At 39.3% G+C, this 20,233-nt stretch overlaps 1 protein-coding gene across 1 annotated transcript in view; it reads left to right on the top strand.

Moving 5' to 3' along the window:
* The window catches only part of ROBO2 (roundabout guidance receptor 2), a 439,359-nt gene that overhangs the window by 376,260 nt on the left and 42,866 nt on the right, over nucleotides 1-20,233 (top strand). Inside the window, exons 17-22 of the mRNA XM_066571926.1 lie at nucleotides 3,055-3,237; nucleotides 5,221-5,247; nucleotides 12,116-12,158; nucleotides 13,710-13,837; nucleotides 17,948-18,229; nucleotides 18,608-18,733. Of these exons, the coding sequence (XP_066428023.1) occupies nucleotides 3,055-3,237; nucleotides 5,221-5,247; nucleotides 12,116-12,158; nucleotides 13,710-13,837; nucleotides 17,948-18,229; nucleotides 18,608-18,733 (789 nt within the window). The remainder of the gene's footprint in view (nucleotides 1-3,054; nucleotides 3,238-5,220; nucleotides 5,248-12,115; nucleotides 12,159-13,709; nucleotides 13,838-17,947; nucleotides 18,230-18,607; nucleotides 18,734-20,233) is intronic.

Below are 20,233 nucleotides of genomic sequence, written 5' to 3'. Positions count from 1 at the left end.
CAATGGGAGGAAGACATTATATTTCATTATGGTTTTGTCTTCAGGAACAATGGAGCGTTGCAGGTCGCACACTTCCCTTGTCTATGTTCTAATTAGTTGAACTGACAGCATTGTTACAGAACCACCTGCAGTACATGAAATAGTACACTGGTACCTTGGATGACATATTTATTACTTCTGCTTAAATATTATATAAAGAAGTACAAGACTAATGCTGTTTGTTTCCCCAACCCCCAACAATTATATTAATTTTATCAAAAGTCAGTGGGTAACATTCATCTGTCTCCATTTATTCTTCCGTCATCAAATTCACAAAGCATATGTTATTTTGACATTTAAGTAAATTATTACTTTTGCAGTTGTAATTGCTAGGCACAGAAGGGTAAGAGCAAACAGCCAGACTGCAAACTTTAGAAGGTAATTTGGAGACAGATTGTATCTTCCCCTAGAAGAGAGGAAAAGCGTACAATCCACTGAAACCTCTTCCCAGGCACTTTGCAGTTTGCTCTCCCATCCTCCCTTTTCAGAAGACTGTTTTCTGATCCTAGAGAAGACAGGATCCTCAGATGTTTTTGGAGGCTTTAGTGAAAAGAACTCATTCTTGAATCCAGGAGCACCCACTCCCAAAGCTGATGTCTCCAGCACTTCCCTGCCTTGGTAGCACGGCCATGTCTGAAGCAGTGCCAAGCCTACCTGTTTCCTCACTGTCCCACTGCTTTGGCCTCTCCTCTAAAGGGCACAGAAATTAACTGCAAGTTAATGGTAATTAGAGCAGCTCCAACTCCCATGCTGATTTCTACTAGAAAATCGATTTTGTGTCTGGAAGAGCGTGCCATGGAGAGCCCCTTTCTATTAGTTTTACTGTCAGCCCTTCCTCTTTCAGCACTGGGGTGCTCCTATGGATTGGTTCCATGGGTAGAAAAAAACATGGAAAACCAGATAAAGCAGCCACTGCTGCCTGCTTTCTTTCCTTGCCACAGCTGCCCACTCAGTTTCATTCTCACTGAATCAGGCCTGGAAGCCATTGGGCTTTTGGCAGTGGCAAGACAAAAGATGCAAGTGTGGCAAAGAACAGCTGCAGCTCCCAGAGCCTGCTGCTGGTACAGCTTCCCAGCATGGCCAGTATAGAGTGGTGCATGACATCAGTACTGGTGCACTTTTTGTACATCTGACAGCATCTTTCTGTGGGACCTGTTCTGCTTGCTGGGAGCCTGTTTTGTTCCTTGCCCTGAACAACTGAAAGCAAGCCAGGCTCTAGCACAGCTTCCACAGTCTGATTGCCAAAGCAGACAGTCATCAGTACTAAATATTGCTATGGTGCTGAAAGAGAGGAAGCCTAATAAACTCATCAGCAGTGTGATAGCAATGGCATGCAGGGCACTGCATTTCTTCCTGATTAACCCAGCCCAGCTCTGAGCACTACTGAGGGCCTGAAGCTGCATCTTGGCAGGGGCAGTGCTGGGCAGAGGCAGTCCCAGAGGGACCTTCTCAAAGGATCCCCTTCTATAAAACATGGCTGTGTGAAATCCAGGTCACCTGCAAAGAGGTGTCAGTGGAAATGGGGCTGGAAGTGTCAGACTTCTCAGATCTGCTCCAGCCAGAGACCCTGAGTGCTGCCTTTAGGCTGGAGGCAGCAAGCTGCTCTGCTGGAAGAAGTAAATCTAAGCATTGCTGAATTATAGAAAAGGAATATGTACATTTTCACAGCATGGCTCAGTGATACAATGCTTCTAATAATTTCCTCCAAGTGACCATTTCAGTGTTTTACTGCAATGTTCAACTACCTTTATGTGTGTGATAGACTCTCATAATTGAGAATCATATTGTTTACATCTTCTTTGTCTCAATGGAGTAGCTACTCCTGCAGCTCTTCAGCGTGCATGCAGGCATCTGGTAATATTGCATAAACATTTCAAGGATTGAGCTATGTAAATGCTTTTACTGGAAAGGATGGATAATCTTTCATGAATTTCAAAACTGCAGATGTGGGCAGTTTACATAAAATATGCATAGAATAAAATTTGGGGGTTTTTTTTAGAAAAATATGTTCTGCATTTCCTAATTTTAAAAGTAACTATTTTTGACAATTTGAAAGTGCTGGCCCTGGAACGATATGCTTTAGCATTTCCTGGATTTCCATTCAGATTTTTATGAGCATTTGTTTTCAAGCTAAATGCCAAGCTTTTTCTTTTGAAAAGTTCCCTTTTAGAGAAAGAGGGGAAAAAACCAACGGGAGCATCTACTGAAATTTGCAGTTTTCTGCTGTAATATGCAATTTAAGATCCTATATAGTAATTTTTTGATGCGTGTCACTAATTGGTACTCCAAGTAATAATTATTTCTTGCAGGTTGATATTAGGAATTTGCATGCATATTCTAGGTGGAAAAAATAGCATCTGTTGCTGTGATTGTTTGGTGCTTGCAGTTAACTGTGCATTTTTCTGCTTTGTGTCAAAGATGGTACACTTAGAATTTGTATGAACTGCTTTGCCCTTGAAATAATTGCTGGAAAATGCATCTTTGCCCCAGTGGAAAGTGCATTTATTTTATTGTTCATTTCAAATTTGGAAGATAGCATTCAGGGGAAAAAAAATGAGTTGAGTAAGAATTTTTGGTCATCTTCTAATGTAGCATATTCTGTATCTGGATTACTCATTTGGAAAAAGTTATTTATTGATTGCTTGATTTATTTTTTTATTAGTTTCCTGTGATCCGTTTTCTCATTATTGAATTCTGTCTATAATTATGGGAAAACAAACTAGCAAATATGTATATTGTTAAAAAAAAAGCTCTGGATTGACATCTGTTAGATTACTTGGGAGTGTGCTATGGGTCTGCCTTTCCAAATATATATCTGCAAAATGGCCGTGGATTTACTCTAGAAACACTGAGATTGTGGTGTGCATTGCTACTTCCTAAAGTTCTTCTACTGTGGGTAATTCTTTTGAGATCTATTATTATTTTTTAGGAGCCTTTAATTTGTGTGTTTAATTTGTTCCACTGTGCGTTGCAGAATGCGGAATAACCACATTCTGCTCAATTTCTCTTGTGCAGGAGGTCGTAACGAAGTTGTCATCACTGAAAATAACAACAGCATAACTGAGCAAATCACTGATGTGGTGAAGCAGCCTGCCTTCATAGCTGGCATTGGTGGTGCATGTTGGGTCATCCTCATGGGTTTCAGCATTTGGCTCTACTGGCGGAGAAAGAAGAGGAAGGGGCTCAGCAATTATGCTGGTAAGAGCAGTGACTTCATTGCCATCTCAGCAGATGCTATCATAAAAAGAACAGGGGCTACTAAACCTATCTAAAAACTACATTGAACTTACAGCAGAAGTGTCCTGGGTGAATTCTGTATGCTTGTTTTAAATGTATGCTGTGAATTTGCTGGTGTGTGAGAAGCTTTAAATGCATCGCTCGGTACCACATTCCATTATTATCATAAGGCAGTATTTTTACATCTCCAGCACATCTAGCATTAAAAAAGTACAAAGAGGATTAGCTGTTCCTCTTGCTCCTTGCTCAGAAGGCACTCTGTTGGCATTGCAGCATCATTTGTGTGTTCAAATATGAGTTAGACTAGACCCTTACAAGGAAAGTAAAAGAGTTTTTGTCTTCTCCTTCTTCTTTCCTGTGCATTTCCGTGTCTCTGAAGCCATGTGCATGGCACATAAATGAAGGTACTTAATCAGTGACTTCATACCTGTAGCTGAAGAGTGATGTATTAGGGAAGTGTTGTCAAAATTTACCTAAGGCAGAAGCCATAAACAGTTTTGTCTCAGAGGCAGAACATCTTCAAATGTTCTCTTTCATTTAGTGTTTGCTCCAGTTATAGTTTTTGAAAACTACATTTGGAAAATTAGATACTCTTGCCAAATGAAAATATTTTCACCTTTCTCCAACCTTTGTTTTGTGTATTATTCTGTTTTCAGAATTCTTATGAATTTTTAGGAAGTCAGGTGATGTGTCATAAAATGGGTTATTCTGAAGCCTAATTTAACACACAAAACTTCCAGTTCTTCAAATATTGCAGTAGGTTCTCTTGCAGTTCTTATTAACACTTAAAAAGAGAAAACCTTTGCCCAGTTAAAGACAGCATATTTAATGTTGACATTATATCACATGTAAGTTACACAAGTGCCTTTCTATTTACAAGTCATCAAATGTGAAACCAAGGGCTCAGGTTCCCTAAATGGCTGAGCAACAACTTGCCAAAAACCCACAATCAGTCACAGCCAAATTGTTCCCAGTTCAGCTCAGCCATAGTCAGACTCCTCAGTGTCCTGACTGGGCTCACTAAACCAGCAGAAAACTATTCCATGTTGTTTTACAATCCTTCCTGCTGAATTTGTTTTCCACTGGCTTTGTGAAAGGACAAGAAGACAAGCAGTGGAAAGAGAGGAAGTAGAGACCAGTGGTTTTTGGTCCTTCTTGGTTTTTGTGGAACCTCACTTTGTGTCACCACATGATCTCTGTCATTCATGGGTTGTGCTTTGTCCCAAGGTGTTTTTTTTTTTTTTTTCATTTAATAGCAGTAACTTCTACTCTCTGAGGGGTGGGGTGGTTTTCACTGAGAAATTAATATATATCTCACACACTTATACATGAAATATTGTTCTAGATCCTAAGATTTTTTCATTCTAGAGACAGCCGTGGTGTTATTTCTCTTAGGAAATAGTCCTACCTAAAGCTTTGGACACAAGCTGAGACTAGACTTTCCTTAAAAAGGAGGATTATTAGTCCTGTATGTGAGTTGGCATATTGGGGTGAGGGAGAATTGAGAGCAGTCTGTTATAACTTGGAGAGCATAGCTGTAAATAATTATGACCAGCATGTCTCGTGCAACTCATTCCTTCTCACGGCGTTTGCTGCATCTAAGTGTGATGTGAACATGGATTGCATCATGAAATTGTGTATGCTTTCAGCAAGGAAAGTGGGTAACAGATCATGCTTCAGAGCTCATCCTAATGTTTACAGCTTGGAGTATAGCATGTCCTCACAGAGAGTCTTCAAATGTGACTGTCAAACTTCACTGCTCATCTTTCCAACCATCATTTCTCATTGGCTGCTGGCTGGTTGGTGCTTTAAGCTCAGCTGTTATGTCCTGATTATGATATTCAGCTCCAACTGAGTGATTTCCAGAGGAAACTCGTGCCCTGCAAATTAGTGCTTTGTGTCAGGGTGTGTAACTCACAATGTGTTTGCTTTCTTGTTTTGCAGTTCAGTCCTTCACCTTCACCCCTGCAGGTACTGTCCATTAGTCGGTCTCTTACCTCACCACCACACCATTTCAAGCATTAGCTATCAAAGTGTTTATGAACATGTGAGATAGGAGGAATTAAAACCAAGCACAAGGAGAAATACTCTGGCTGCCTATCTGTGACAAAAATGTAGCATTCATTCTCCTCTAGATTCCAGGGAAAAGTAAAATCTACCACCATCAGTGTCTCTGTCACTATAAATCTGCATACTTAACTCACCTAACTCTCTGAAATGCAGTTTTGAAAGTAATTTTCAAGACCAGATGCTTGAACTAACTTAACATAAACAAGCATTATTCATATATAACTGAATTTTGGTTTTAAAGCTCAAACAGTTTAGCAGATCCAAGTGGAGAAATGAAACTTTCTTCTACTTCAGCTCTCAATTATGTACATGAGGTGCTAGATTTACTGTGAGGTGTTTAGACCTTCAAGCAATCTAGTCACTAACTGATGCATTCATTGACTTTACAGGGTTTTGAAATTGAAATATTTGGGGTTTTTTCTTACTACTCAGCTCAGAGCTGGTATCCTATTTTTCTTATCTTTAAAAAGATAGCATATGGTAGACTATTATCATAAGCATGATTTAAGATATGTGAAGGATAAATGAAGAGTGGTTGAAACAGCAGGTTGCAAGCACTTTCTTCAATATATGAATAGTCAGGAAAAATAGAGTATACAATAAATAATTGCTACAAACAATTTGTTTCTGCTCTCATACCTAATCTCAAGATTTAGAAACTCAAAAATAATTATACCTCAGCGTTACAGTGTTAAAGGCTGATAAATCTTGGTGTTTTCCAGAAGAAGCCTGTCAAGTTCTTTGGGTGTAGTTTGGCCCCTCAGTTGCCTTTACCAGAGCTGTCTCCTCATGCTCAGTAGCTGCTTTTACACTCTTGCTTGTCTTCAGCCACAGCTTGTGTTCAGCTTAGCAGGACAGAGCAGATGACCAAAGGTGGTGGTGTGTGCCCCAGGAGCCCATGACATTCTGAAAGAGAAACATCCTTGTGGAAAAGCTCTGGGGGCTCAGGATTGCTCCCCTGGCTTCAGGCAGGTTTGGTCAGGTTACTGCAAAGCATGGCACAACACATCCCACCCTAAACACTTCACTGCCTTTTCTTTGAGACACAGCATAGGGTTTTTTCCAAAACTAAATAATACATCTTTGCATTTGGTTCCTATGACTGTGCCTCTGTCAGCTCTCTTGAACTGTGGTGCATTTGTACTGTTCTGTTTGTGGCATGCATTGGCATGACACAGGGTTGTGCTGGAGCCACAGGGTCTGAGCATGATTTCTTGCTGCTGATCCACATCTGCTGGGCAACTGGGATATATCAGAGGTACTGCCAAAAATGTTCTTTTTTAAAAGCAGTTTTGACATCTTGTGGACTTTTTAGAACTATTCTATTTCCTGGCTTGTACTAATTTCTGGAGGAATTGACGACCTAAGTCCTCCAGTAATCGAGTCCAAAAAAATTTTTTTTTAAAATTAAAAAAAGTACTTTCCTTATGAAAGAACATAGTGCATGTTTCCTATCTTTAGACCCAGAGTTCCATAAGAAACTTTGTTAATTCTCTAATATTTGAATTTGCCCTTGATAATATCATTTAGAAAGACATGCTTGTGGAGGTTTGACACTCACAACTGCATGTTGTTCCCTTCAAAGTTTTATGGTTCATAAATAGTTTGGGTTTAGATACAATTATTTAGACAGTGGTATGCAGCTTTCAGAATCTCCTCAGAGACAGCTGTCAGTGAATTTTTCCTAAAGATGATTTTATCATAATATACTCAGATTTTAGAAGGTACACACCTTTTGTTCTGACATCTGCTTTAAATTCTTTCTTCAGAGAGTTGCAGAACATACAGATTTAACTGTGTGGTAAGGAATTGAATCTATTAGGTAGAGAATTGAATCTATTAGTGTAACAATTATATACTTACTTCATTTCACACTCAGGAAAAAATCCCCTGTTATTTCTGATGTGAATATTTTTGTTTTATTTTTCTTCATCTGTATTTGCCTGTGTGTATAACATAGAACACTAAAAATAGTTGTTTAAAAGTCCAAATTCGTGCAGTTTTTAAATTACTTGCTAAAAATGGGTTTTTTTGGGTCATTTGCAGATTATGGGTCATTCACTAGGACGACTTGTTATTTGTATTCTGTTATTAGGCTCCTGAAATGTACAATTTCTGCTCTGAGACTATGCCACTGGAACACGTGTGGGAGAAGAGCAAACAGCAAATGTCAGGCAGTTTGTAGAGATTTGTGTCAGGGCAGAATAACTGATGGAGTTCAATACTTTCAACTTTCTGTCTCTGGAAATATTTTCATAAGTTCTGATCAATGGCTCAGATGGTCACAGATAAAGTGGCATTGATAATCACAGCTAAATCTTTTTAGTTCTTTTCAGTTGATCTGACTCCAGTAGTTACTGAGCCACAATTCTGTACGTCACTGCTCTTCCACTTGCCTTTTCTCCACGACTCGCCAGGCCTTGATTCTCATTAGTATCAGTGCTACAAAACACAAAATTTACCTGATATGTTTGTTAGATTAGTGTTGGTAAGTAGTAATGTCACCATCTGCAGCTGTACAAGGACTGTGCATCTTTGTGACCATGACATGCTCTCAGCAAAACCAAATCTGCCACAAGGACACCAAAGACAACAGTCATCCCTTTCCAGCCATTTCTCCTGTAGTATAAAGGATGGATTGGTCTCACTTTTGTGAGTTTGTGTGAAAGCTAAAGTACTGCTGCACTGTTTGGGTGGGGTATTTTTTGGGTGGGTTTGTTTGTTTTTTGGGTTCTTTGTTTTGTTTTGGTTTTTTTTTAATGCTTAACTTTCCTGTGCCCTCAAACTTGTTGTGCCAGTACCCCCTCACCAGAGTATTTTGGTGTTTTCAAGTGTCTAGGCCATCAGTCATGCAAAAAAAGTAAATATGTATTTTACTTATGAATAGGTAAGCTTATTTAGTGACTAGTGCTTCTTGGGATTAAAGATTTTTTGAAACCCAGTAAATAGAAAATGAATTAAAAATAGATAGAGAATCATGGAATGTTACACATATTATGTGCAACTCCAGAAACTGTTAAATGAGGATAAACTCTGTGACAGAATCATCCAAAGGTAGACAGAAGATTTGATGGAATTTTTATGTGCTGATTATCTGTTCTGAGTTAATGCTTATTAAAAGAGGATTAATCTACATTCATATTTGAGGAACAGCTTATCAGTAAAAGGAATGAGACTTGGCTGGCAACATTAAAGTTTTCATTTGCAGTAGGAAAATGTGGCCTACTAGAGATAGGCATACAGAAAGCTTTCTAAAGCTTTCTAAAGCTTCCTTGCCTCAGAATGTCAACTTACTATACATTCATATTTTTCCAGTTCTAGCAGGCATGAAGATTAAGTTTAACCTTGTCAGATAATATTAGTAAATGGTTTTGGTACCTCCTTATATATTTAATAAAAAGCATGTGAAAAGCTCCTTAACATATGCCACTTTTCATACAAATATATACAATATAATTTCCTGAAATATTTATGCATTTAAAATGCACTTTGGATTATATTTCTGCATTTTTGCAGTCCTTGAAGTACAGGCTGGTGGGGATTCCTTCAAAATCTCTCTATGCAGAGGTTATTTTTTCATCTTCTTTTGAAAACCAATCTCATCCCTGCAGGTCTTCAGCCTTTCTAAGAACATGTATCAGATGCAAAGACTGCTGAAAGAGCTTTTTTGCTTCCTTGGTGATAAAAAGCAAGGAAGATAGGTGGGTCAGTGATAGGGACATCCTTCCCTCCCTCCTCTTACATTGCCCCTTGAAATTGCTCTGCTGCTTTTTGAAGTGGAGACAGGATGAATAAAGCCAGCTGTCTGTGTGTTTTATTTTTACAGTGACATCTACAAGCCTGCATTGCATTAAGTATGCTCCTATTCAGGCATTTAGACTTGTTTTGTAATTGCAGAAATCAAACTGCAGGAAAAAATGCTGACAAAATGTATGGCAGGAATGATAAACATAGTGCTTTTTTTGGCAGCCTGACCATATCTTCTGTTGTTAGCTGTCTTGCCTTTCACAACATTGATGCTAAAAGAAAGGCACCTTCTCTACCCAGCCTCAGGTAGCCCACTTATGGATGCCATCAGGAATATGGGGGGCTTTTGTGGCATCCCGGTGACAGGGCCAGACTTCAAGAAGAATTTTGGCAAGCTTGGTTGATATTCAGTAGCATTTTACACCAAGCACATTAAATAAATAAAATGCTTTCTGGTTTATTTTCTCATTGAGATTATAACCGTTGGTGTTATAATCTCATGGAGATTATAACCAGGGTGAAGGGTAAACAAAAAAAAACCTGTTTTCCTCAGTCTTCCATAGGAAAAGCAATGTCACTGCAAGCTGAGCATTTCTTCTAAAGATGATGCATATATTGAGAGGGTGTAAGATGATTTAACATAGGACATAAAACAAACCAAAAAACCAGAAAACAGTTCCTACCACCAGGACATGCAGAACAAAAAGGAGCAAATTCTGTGATCGTTGTTTTTTTCTCAGCAGTCTCTTATGCCACAGCCAACCTGCAGCAATTATGGCTCTAGCAAAGAGGTTTTTATGTCGTGTCTTCTTGATGGAGCTCTCATGGCATGCCTGGGAGTTTTTCCATACCTGCCTACACAGAAAATAAAATACGTCAGGCAAACATTGCTGAAATCTCCTGCTAGTTCCTCAACTTTAGCTTTGCTTTATAAAGGTACACAGGGATATAAATATTGTGTAGACCACGAATAATGTTTGTTTGTTTTTTTCATATGACATGCACATTTAAAAGCTCACACACCTGTACATGCTATACAAGTGACGACAAAATTACCTAAAAATAAGTTCTGATACATGACAGTCTAAACAAGAGCATTAATCCAAGCAGTTTTCAGAAAATATGTTTTATTGCAATTCTGTTAGATCTGTAAACTTTATTTATAAAGGTTGTTATCAAACGAGCCTCTGTTTCTCATTTTCCTTATTTCTTGTCACTTTGACAAATGCAGAAAGTTGGAAAAATCAAGTATTAAATTTGGAGGAGAGGAGGAGGAAGGAAACAGCATCTAATATACTATTGACCAAGATACTTGGAAACAAAGCCAGGCAGTACCCACATCTTTGCATAATCACATATGATATGCACAGCACTTCAGATTATTCACTTTTAAGCAATGAGTGGAAGTCATTTGACAGCCTGTTAGATACCACGTGAATGAAAGTAGCAGTGCCTCTAAAATTAATTACCCACAATGTTTTACCATGTCTTATTTTTCAAAGGAGACCTTTATTTAGTACTTTCCATACTTGCATTTTGATTTTCTTTCCATTAATTGGTTTGATTACACCCTTTCAAAATTCAGCTCTTAACCATTTTGATGTGACATCTGACTGCAGTGATTTTCTGATATTGGTATTAGTCTGCTGTGAAGTGAAGGGTAATTAATCACCCTACTATTCTTCCACCAGAGCTTCCAGAGGGGCCAGTTTTGTCCCCTTTGCTGAATGTACACTGTGAAATTACCCTAGGAGTTAATAAAGTAACAAGGATTCTCTAAGGTATCAGAAGAGTTTTCCCAGTGGCTTTATGTCATTCATTATTTTTTTAAGGAACACAGAATTTCTGTTGGCTGTAGTAATTTTGTCTGATTAGTGTGTAATAGAAAGCCTAATCCTGAGTTCGAGTAGTTTGGACTAATACTTGGAAAATCTTGCAAATACTCTGCGAGCTGTAATTTACTGATGGGACCACCTGTCTTACAAAGGTAAATAGTATTTCCAAGTGAAGGTCTATTTTAAATTAAGCTGGTCATAAACTCTTCCATTCCTCACTGAAATTCAAACCCTCATCCAGTCAGAGGCCTTTAAGGCTGCAGGTGTCCAGGACATTGGTATAATTTAATAGTCTGCCTTATCTATGCCTGACAATAAATAATGGGATATTGCCACTGAGAACCAGAGTAGTCTGTTGGCCTTGATTCAAAATATTTTTTCAGTGTTTCAGAAAAGATCATCAAATGCTGTCAATTAGCATCTCACCAGTAATGTGGGTTTACATATATTGCCCTGAAATGTAATCCTGTTAGTAGATAGATAAGGGAGAGGCTGGTTTTTGTCAAACACCCATGAATGGAAGGATAAAAACAATTGTCTCCCTCTGATTATGTCCTTGGCATCCCCCATGGATGGAAGACTGGAAACACTTTTTCTTCCCAGTGGCACTGGCATGTATGCATTTATGTGTGAGTGCTGGTTCTTAAACTATACTTCTAATGGAAAAGGTGCAGCTGGATGCTTTTTTCCATCCCTTCAGCTGTAATAGAGCTGCCACCTCTTTGTGTTTGTCCTGGGAAATGACATATTTGTGTGGTGACATTATATTACTGCATTACGACATGATGTTATTAACTCACTGCTGCAATGTCATTATGTACTGAAGCAGAAGCATGCCAAGAAAACAATTTGATCACATGGCTCAGACTTGCAATGCAAAGTCATATGAAGGGGCCTGTGGTTGATTCAGGCCTTTTGCCCAGGTGGCTGCTTTGCCTTGCAAGGTACAGAGCAATCAGTAATGTCCTGTCAATCAGTAATGTGCAGTGAAATCCTAAATGAACTGCAGCCCCAGTGTGCTTGAGCCTCTTCTTGTCACTTCTGTACTTTATTATGGGATGATGCCAAGAGACCTCCGACCTCGGACACTGAACAGTTTGACTTGTTTGATTATTACTAATTGATTTTTTCCTGTCTTATATGTGTGTGTATGTTTGTTTGTTTTGTTTTTTCCAACCAAAACACAGTCACCTTCCAAAGAGGAGATGGAGGACTAATGAGCAATGGAAGGTATGTTTCTTTGTATAAAAGTCTTTCCACTGTGCTTATTTTTAAAGTAAGGGGTCTGAAAAATTATAGGTGATGCACTTGGGTTATAGCCCATCATTGGGAAGACTGATAGCTCTAGGAGGAGTTAAGTAGCTTACCACGAGGTTTAATGACCTATCTATTGTGCACTTTGGAAGAAACAAGCCCAGATGTTTCATATCTCCCAGATGTCCCGGAAGAAATGAGTAGTAAATATCAAAAAGAATGTGTTCATTTGTTACTGGGATGTTTATTGCATTAATTAGACATTAGCAAATGAAGTTGCTGTTGTTTAAGACTCCTTATTGGCTCCCCCTAAATTGCTGTGAGTGAACAATTACACTTAATCGATCACAAAATAAATGATTCATGGATGATGAATAGGCTGTAGATTGATAGGACTGGATTCCACAACTTTGGCTACTCAATTGAAATTGATAAAAGCTGATAACGGGCCCATATATCCTCATCTATTTTCCCTTTGCCAATATGGAGATTGTAATTAGGCCCTGGTAATAACTTCCAATCTCCTGTTTAATCAATATTTTAGCAAAAAGAGATTAGGCCTAATGAGAGCGAGTAGCTGTGGCGAGAATGCGGCTGGGCCGTCTTATTGCCGTTGCCATAGAAACCGATGTTTCTCTTAGGGATTGTTCCAGGCAGGGGTCTGGAATGCTCAGTGATGGGAGATGCTGCTCCAACTTCACCAGTGCTTTAATAACCCAGGGAAGATGCGGCACAGCAGACAGCTTTTTGTTTTCATGTGGCAGGAAAGGGTGTGTGCAGCAAATGATTTGTTTCCCCTGCTGAACACGCACACAAACAATCCACCTGCCTTGCTAAATTTTGGGTTTTCCTGGGGTGAGAGAGGCACGATGCCTCGTGGCCCGAGTGTGCCTTCTCTTTCACCATGCTCCCTGTTTAACACTGCTCTCAGAGTGGGAATTACAGGGGTATGAAAGCCATGCAGCAGTGGCAGAGATAGCTGTGGACTTGCCATTAATCCTCCTCAAACCTGTTCACCTCTAAACCATCCAAGACTGCTCGAAGAAAGAGTTACCAGCCTGTAGATGACAGGCATGCATTTGGGATGCAAGGGAAGGAAGAAATAGTAGCCTAAAGTCCTGGAAATGGCTGATATGGAGCAATCAGTTTGAGTGATGGTTCCCTTGAGGTGGTAATTTATCATTCAGCCCTGGCGTAGGATCCCATGATGGTGCTGCCTAACTCCTGTTTCACACAGACAACGGAGTTCATTTGGATTCTGGCAGAGTCACGACGGATGCCTAGTCCCTCTTCTACTGACAAAGTTGATTTGTATATAACCTTAATTAACTGCTCAAGGTCTTTAAATCATCAAAGGCTATACAGTTGTAATTTGAAATAAATTAAAGTCTCCTAAACTGTTAGTTACCTATGGTGTTAGAAGAACAGTAATATGCCCTCTTCTATCACTACTTATCTCACAGGTATTGTAATTTTATATATATGTATATATTTGTGTGTATATCTCTTTTTCTTATTCTGCTTCAGTCGACCAGGTCTGTTGAATGCCAGTGACCCCAGTTATCCTTGGCTTGCAGACTCTTGGCCTGCCACAAGTCTGCCAGTAAATAACAGTACTAGTGGACCCAATGATCTTGGGAATTTTGGTCGTGGAGGTAGGTTTCCTTTTATTAAGTCACCCGATATTATAAAATAGGCTTCCATTAGTTAACATCTATGATGAATACTGTATAATATTTTTATCATTATAGTTCTTTCTATGTGTTTATTTCTTTCTAGATTTGATTGAAAATTGACTTTAAAATGTTCCTTTTGCTTAATCTCTTTTTAATTTTTAAAAATGTAGGTCTGGTTTGTAATTTGCCCCACAGTGGTGAGACAGGGTCTGATTATGATGTCAAGGGAAATGTGTTTGGGTCTCAACCTCATTCCCTTTTTTGTGGAGATGAGCAGTGTGCCATGCAGGGCAGTATAGCCAGGGATGGAGGATGTCCCTAAGAGCAGAGAACACTGGAGATGCAGGAAAGATGTTCCTTCAGCAGAAGGACACAAGAACTTTGTTGCTGTCACCTTACCCATCCTCTTCCTGCTGAGCGCCTCCTCTTAGTGTCAACCATAATCTGTGAAGAAAATCTCAAAGATGTTAAGCAACTTTCTTTTTCATTGGAGGAAAGGATACATAAAAGGGAATTATTTAGATCTTTTAGAGTTTTGTTTCTATTTTGACTTGAGAGAGCACCTTTAGGGGAGTGAGATAAAGATGCATTGTTACAATGAGGAAGGAATCTTTAGAGCGCTTATTTCATTTCAAACATTTAACTCAAATGGGAATTTTAATATGTAGGATTGGGATTTTTAAAAGTAATAGTAATATTCACATCTCTCTATTACTTCCTTGGTTTCTCAAGGAACTCAGCTAATTGTGCATGCTGGTCAGAATCTGCTTCTGAAGACCATCCATCATTCTGGTTATACATTCCTATGAAAAGCCTCTTGCCTGTGGTTTGACTACTGTGACTTAAAATTACAACAAAACACACTAGATTTATATTCTGTATAAAAATGTTGTAAAGTTCTTGTCAAAAATATTTAAGAGCAAGCAAAACTTTTGATAATATTTACAAGGCAACTGAATTTCTGCCAGCTTCTTTGTTGCGAATATCTTGAAAATAAAACCCTTCAGTACTTTTCCATCTTTTCTTAAGCCTACATAATACAGAAAAATTACCATTTTCTTTTAGCATTTGGCTCTATACAACTGAAATTGGAAGTTTTTTTTTTGGCCTCAATATGCATGAAGTATAAGTCCAAATTCATGCAAGAGATATAACAGTTGCGCTTTAAAATTCTGCAGCTTAATTCCACCCATGATCTTTACAGTTGAGCTGAAACTTTTATTCTGGGTGGTTTGGGATCACTTAACTCCATCTCTTTCAGAAGCTGAGATTAGATATTTCTGCATAAAGAGGGATTAGAAGATTTTAACATGTAGAGATGGAATATTAACTATATAGATGGAGCTTGTGCCTCTTTTACTGGTTAAAAGGTCTCTAATAACATAAAAGTTCTGTAAGAATTTTAAAAAAGAGTTGGGTGACATCACTCACCCTGGAAACTCAGAAGCTGAGGCAGACAGTCCTAAAATTTCCCTTAAGAGTGAGATCAACTGTCCTAGATAGGCATTTGAGAGCAAGGCTATGAGTGGGAAGCACAGGTGAGGCTTGGAGTCATGTAAGGCCACAAAATGGTATTGCATCTCCAAGGCAGCAAGAAAGAGCTTCCCTGCACAAGTATTTCAGCACTATTTCGTTTATCTCAAGAGTTATAGCAAAAGTTGGATTTTGGAGAGTCTTGGGGAAGGTTTCCAGTGGGAAATGCATCTTCATCTTTGGTCTGAAATGTACAGTGTGGTGTTTTTGCTGTGACAGCTTGCTGGGAAAATCACACTTGACTTTGACTCGGTGACTATGGCACTTTGTAAAATCTCTACTTAATAGCTCTTTGAGTGCTTAAATGTATACATCTCACTGAGGTCAAAAAAGTAATCTGTGCTTGTACTGAAAATTCCCAGAAAGTCTGGAGAACCTCAGCTTATCAGTAAGAATGACTGAAAGTCCTTGGCTGGTGGGCAGCTATGCAACTTCCCTTTCAAGTGTGTACACATGTATAGTTCTCCATTTTTAAATGACTGTATAGAGATGATACCTCTTCAGTTGCCAAAAATATGCTCTAAAAGACAGATGTGTGTCTGAGTACTTCAGTGATGAGCATTTTGCTAGTTTTTACTTCCTTGAGTCTTCAAATCCAACACAGACAGGTTGAGCTGGATTTACTTCACTTTATACATCAACAACAGAATTTATTTACTAAACTTCAAGCCATTATACTTTGACAGAGCTGATTGTAGAAAGGAGAAATGTTCATATTGTGGATGAAATGCAAGAAAAATAGGACTGCACTTGTCTCTCACATCTCATGCTGTATTTGCACATAGATGCATTTTTGTTTGTGTACTGCCCCTGGAAAGCACAAACAAAATTGAATATGTGCAGATAGTACCAACATGATTTTGAAATATGGGCTATAGTTTGCATTAATTGTAATTTTTTTGCACTTGAAATTTATCCGCAGATATAAGTTAATATAATTAAGATCTTTTAAATACTTGATTGTGCCCATTTCCCTGCTGTATGCAAAACCAGATCATGCTGATAGACCCAAATTTAATCTCTCTTTCTGCAGTGTCTCTGCTGAGCATTTGCTATTGCCATATTTATTGTTGATATTATTTTGCTGCCCTGAGACTGAAGATGTTATTAGGGCCCTGTTAAAATGTTCACTGTAGCACACCTGAATGCAAGAGAGAGTAGTTTTGTGATCTAAATGTTCATCCCAGGAAAAGAAAAAAATGCTAAACCCCAAAAAAACTAAAGCAAACTAGACATACCAAATCAGTGTGAAGAGATCATGGTGTCACATCTCATTTCTGGATAAGTCTTTGAGACAGTGAGAGAACAGATGTATTTCCTGAGGTTGCACAAAACCCACATCTGAGTTTGGAACTGAGCTTAAACCCTTGAGTAGGTGCAAGAATCATCTTTTCTTTCTGGGGCTTAAGGTACATAAAAATGGCTGTTATCCCTAGAATAGGATCTGAACATCCTCCCTATAGGGGTATGCATTATCTCAAGAATGATCTAACAGTTGGAACCTGTATCTGCCATCTGGCTGTAGAAAGAAAATGGCATATAAATGAAGGATTTTTTTAAAGAAGTACATTCTGGAATTGATTCAACTTTTCAGAGTCTAAATAAATTGTAAAAATAGTACCATTTGAGATATTGACTTCTGAGAGAGCAGGAAGGAGGGTTATCTGCTAAGCTGTGGTTCTCCTTGGGACATCATGTCAGTCATCATTAGATTCTTCACACTTCACTAGTCTCAGTTTCTAGATCTAGTATTCCACAAGCAAAGGTCACTTCAGTGTTTAGTAAGGAGAGAGACTGCCAATCTAACTGATTAAAGATACAAATTGCTGTGTGGGATAGGATTCAAAATATTGGGAAAACTCAGCAGATATTTAGTTAAATATGCTGTAATGGTTTTCAGGTAAATGTACTGGAGATTTTGTACAAGTTGTTCTCCATTATCAACATTGCTTCGCCATTTTGAGGGTCTGATCACCTAAATCCTTTCTGAATAGCAAATTATCGTTCATGTACCACAAATAACTTTTTTTGCCAGGTTTTTCTTTTGTTGCAAAGAAGGAATGTACTGGCTAATGTCAAACAGAAAGTTAGATAAGCTGATGCAAAAAGTTTCAAGGAAATCAAGGTGATGCCCTTAAAAAATTACTTTGAGAGTTTTTCTACATATTTGCTGGGCAAGTTCCCTCTATGATTTGTAAATTCTCTCCTTTCATCATTTCCCTGAAGCCCAGACAGTTTCATTGGCTCTGACATGGAGTGAACAATTGAAAACATTCTTCAGTAGAGAAATATTCCAAACTTCACTTTCACAGTTGAAGGTATGAGGAAGGAAAAAAAAAAAAAAAGATGGTTTTAGGCAGTGAGACGTGAAGGACAAGTGGTAGGCCTGTCACAGCTGCTGAAAGCTTGGCCATGGTTGTACATCATCTTCCCTTCGTTGGCTCATGGGCCTGTCTCAGCTGAAATGCAAACGTGCAAAAGGACACGTTTATTTCTCGGCTTAAACCTTGGTACTTGCAGGCTTCCCATGCCTCAGTGATTTGTTTCGTTCCACAGATGTGCTGCCACCAGTGCCAGGGCAAGGAGATAAAACCGCTACCATGCTTTCTGATGGAGCCATTTACAGCAGCATCGACTTCACCACCAAAACCAGTTACAACAGCTCCAGCCAAATAACCCAGGCTACGCCATATGCCACCACCCAGATCCTGCATTCCAACAGCATCCACGAGCTGGCCGTCGATTTACCAGATCCGCAGTGGAAAAGCTCAATTCAGCAAAAAAATGACCTCATGGGATTTGGTTACTCTCTCCCAGACCAAGGCAAAGGCAACAATGGTAATTGCAGCTCTTATTTTCCAGAGCCCTTGGCTTTGTGTACTGTATCATCTGTGCATGAATTAGAAAATTCTTTTTAGCTTTGTGAGACACTGTTCATGTTGACCTGAACTAATGCCCGCACACCTTGCATGTGTGCTGAACCTCACCTGATCACAAAATACATTGCCCTGTGCTTTTAATGCTCTTTGTCCTGTGCTAGTCACCAAGCCATCTGTCTTCCATTAGGCTAGGGTAGGTGTACCTTTAAAAATAACCAAGTTAAAACCTGCCTCCCCACGCCATCTGCCCCTGACTTGCTAACTGCATGTATTGCATGTGCTTGTGCTGTCAACTAATCCCACGATGCCACTGTGACCTCTGCCGTTTAACCCTTAGCCTTGCTTTACATCCCTGACTACCGGGTGGCTGAGGGACTGGCTAATAGATTGCCACACAACCAGTCACAGGATTTCAGCACCACCAGCTCCCACAACAGCTCCGAAAGGAGTGGCAGCCTCTCAGGTTGGTTCTGTCGCCGTGCGCAGGGGAGCGAGGGACGGAGGGGTGTTGGCCAGCGGCTCGCCAGGGAGGCAGAACACCTCCCAGGCACCAGTTGAGGATAGTCATGAGAGTTCCTGCCCATCAGCAAGCAGTGCCACATGGGTCTCTGCTGAAACAAAAAAGCTTTTTGCAGGACCTACTTGGAGATGACTGGAGAGTCCTTCCATGTGTGCGCTTGTCGGCGCAGCTGCCAGCCTGGCCTTGTCACATCCTTTCCCTGACACAATCTGTGGAGCAAATATATTTCTGCATCCATCCTCAGTTTATAGGTCTCCCCACACTGAACTTAATGAGGCGATTCTTATTTTTGTTGAGTTGTTAACAGATACCCCATTCCCACAAGCTGTTCCTCAGTGAAGCAGGTTGGAAATAGTTGTAGGGCCCTGAAAGGTGTCTGGGGTTTCAACAAATTGTGCCAAGTTTGCCTACAAACAGGATGTAAATTTTATGTGTGTGCTGCATGTTCTATTGGAAACATGATGCATTTTCATCAGATGAAAATGATCATAGTACATGTGGTTGTGTGTTATATCTGAGCACACCTTGTTTCTTGATTCCTTTAATTTTGCTTACTTGTTGCTTATGTTATGTATAGTTGTCCTTTTTTTTTTTTTTTCTGTCAAGGCAAAAACTGAAAAGGCAACAGTTAAGATGAAAATCTGGGATTTCACCTAGCTGAAATATGAGAGCACTGAATGGACTTTTTGATATTCAGAATATATCCACAGCTTTTGGAATTTCTACTTTAAGCTGGAGCAGTTTTCCCAGTAACAGACCAAACCTAGAAATAGCTTCTTTCTGTCAATTTAAATAACTATTCAAACTGAATCTTGAGATAAGAAGCCTATTATCATTGGCCCATGACTCAAATAGCCAAATGTGTTTGCAAGTCTTGTGTTCACAAGGGGTGGCATTAGCTGATTTGACTGAGACCAAAAAATAGGCTTATGGCATTGTCAGAGAGGTATCTGGAAGCTGAAATACTTCAAGAAAGCTTCTTATTCCTTGCATGTGAGATATATTGACAAGTAGCTTAGGAAATCAGCTTGCTCCCCAGGCTGCATGAAAATGCAGAAATTGGTGTTCTGAGGCACATATATGTCAGAAATCAGAGGGCAGTATCACACTTTAGATATGTTAACAGCTAAGGCTGCCTAAGAATTTTCTCAGAAAATAGGAAGTGTCACTGGAAAGTGCCCTTTTTGATCAAAGGCTGGACTATGATCAAATATTTCAAATGCAACATATTCTGTGTAGTGTTTCTCAGCCAGAAGTGAATTTCCTGATGACACTAGGAAACTTGGGGATATAGTCAGTCATATGGCCAGGGCACTCTTGTTTTGACCAAGGCAGCTCAAAACTGGATGCCCCAGCGCTCAGATGAGTGCCAGATTATTGGACTGCCGAGTCAGTATTTTGCTCTCCCTTGCCCACTAATTATGCCTTTGATGCAGGATAATT

The sequence above is a fragment of the Molothrus aeneus genome, chromosome 2, assembly GCF_037042795.1.
Source record: "Molothrus aeneus isolate 106 chromosome 2, BPBGC_Maene_1.0, whole genome shotgun sequence".
Taxonomy (NCBI): Eukaryota; Metazoa; Chordata; class Aves; order Passeriformes; family Icteridae; genus Molothrus; species Molothrus aeneus.
The sequence above is the reverse complement of the archived record's forward strand: the minus strand, read 5'-3'. Positions and strand labels throughout refer to the sequence as shown.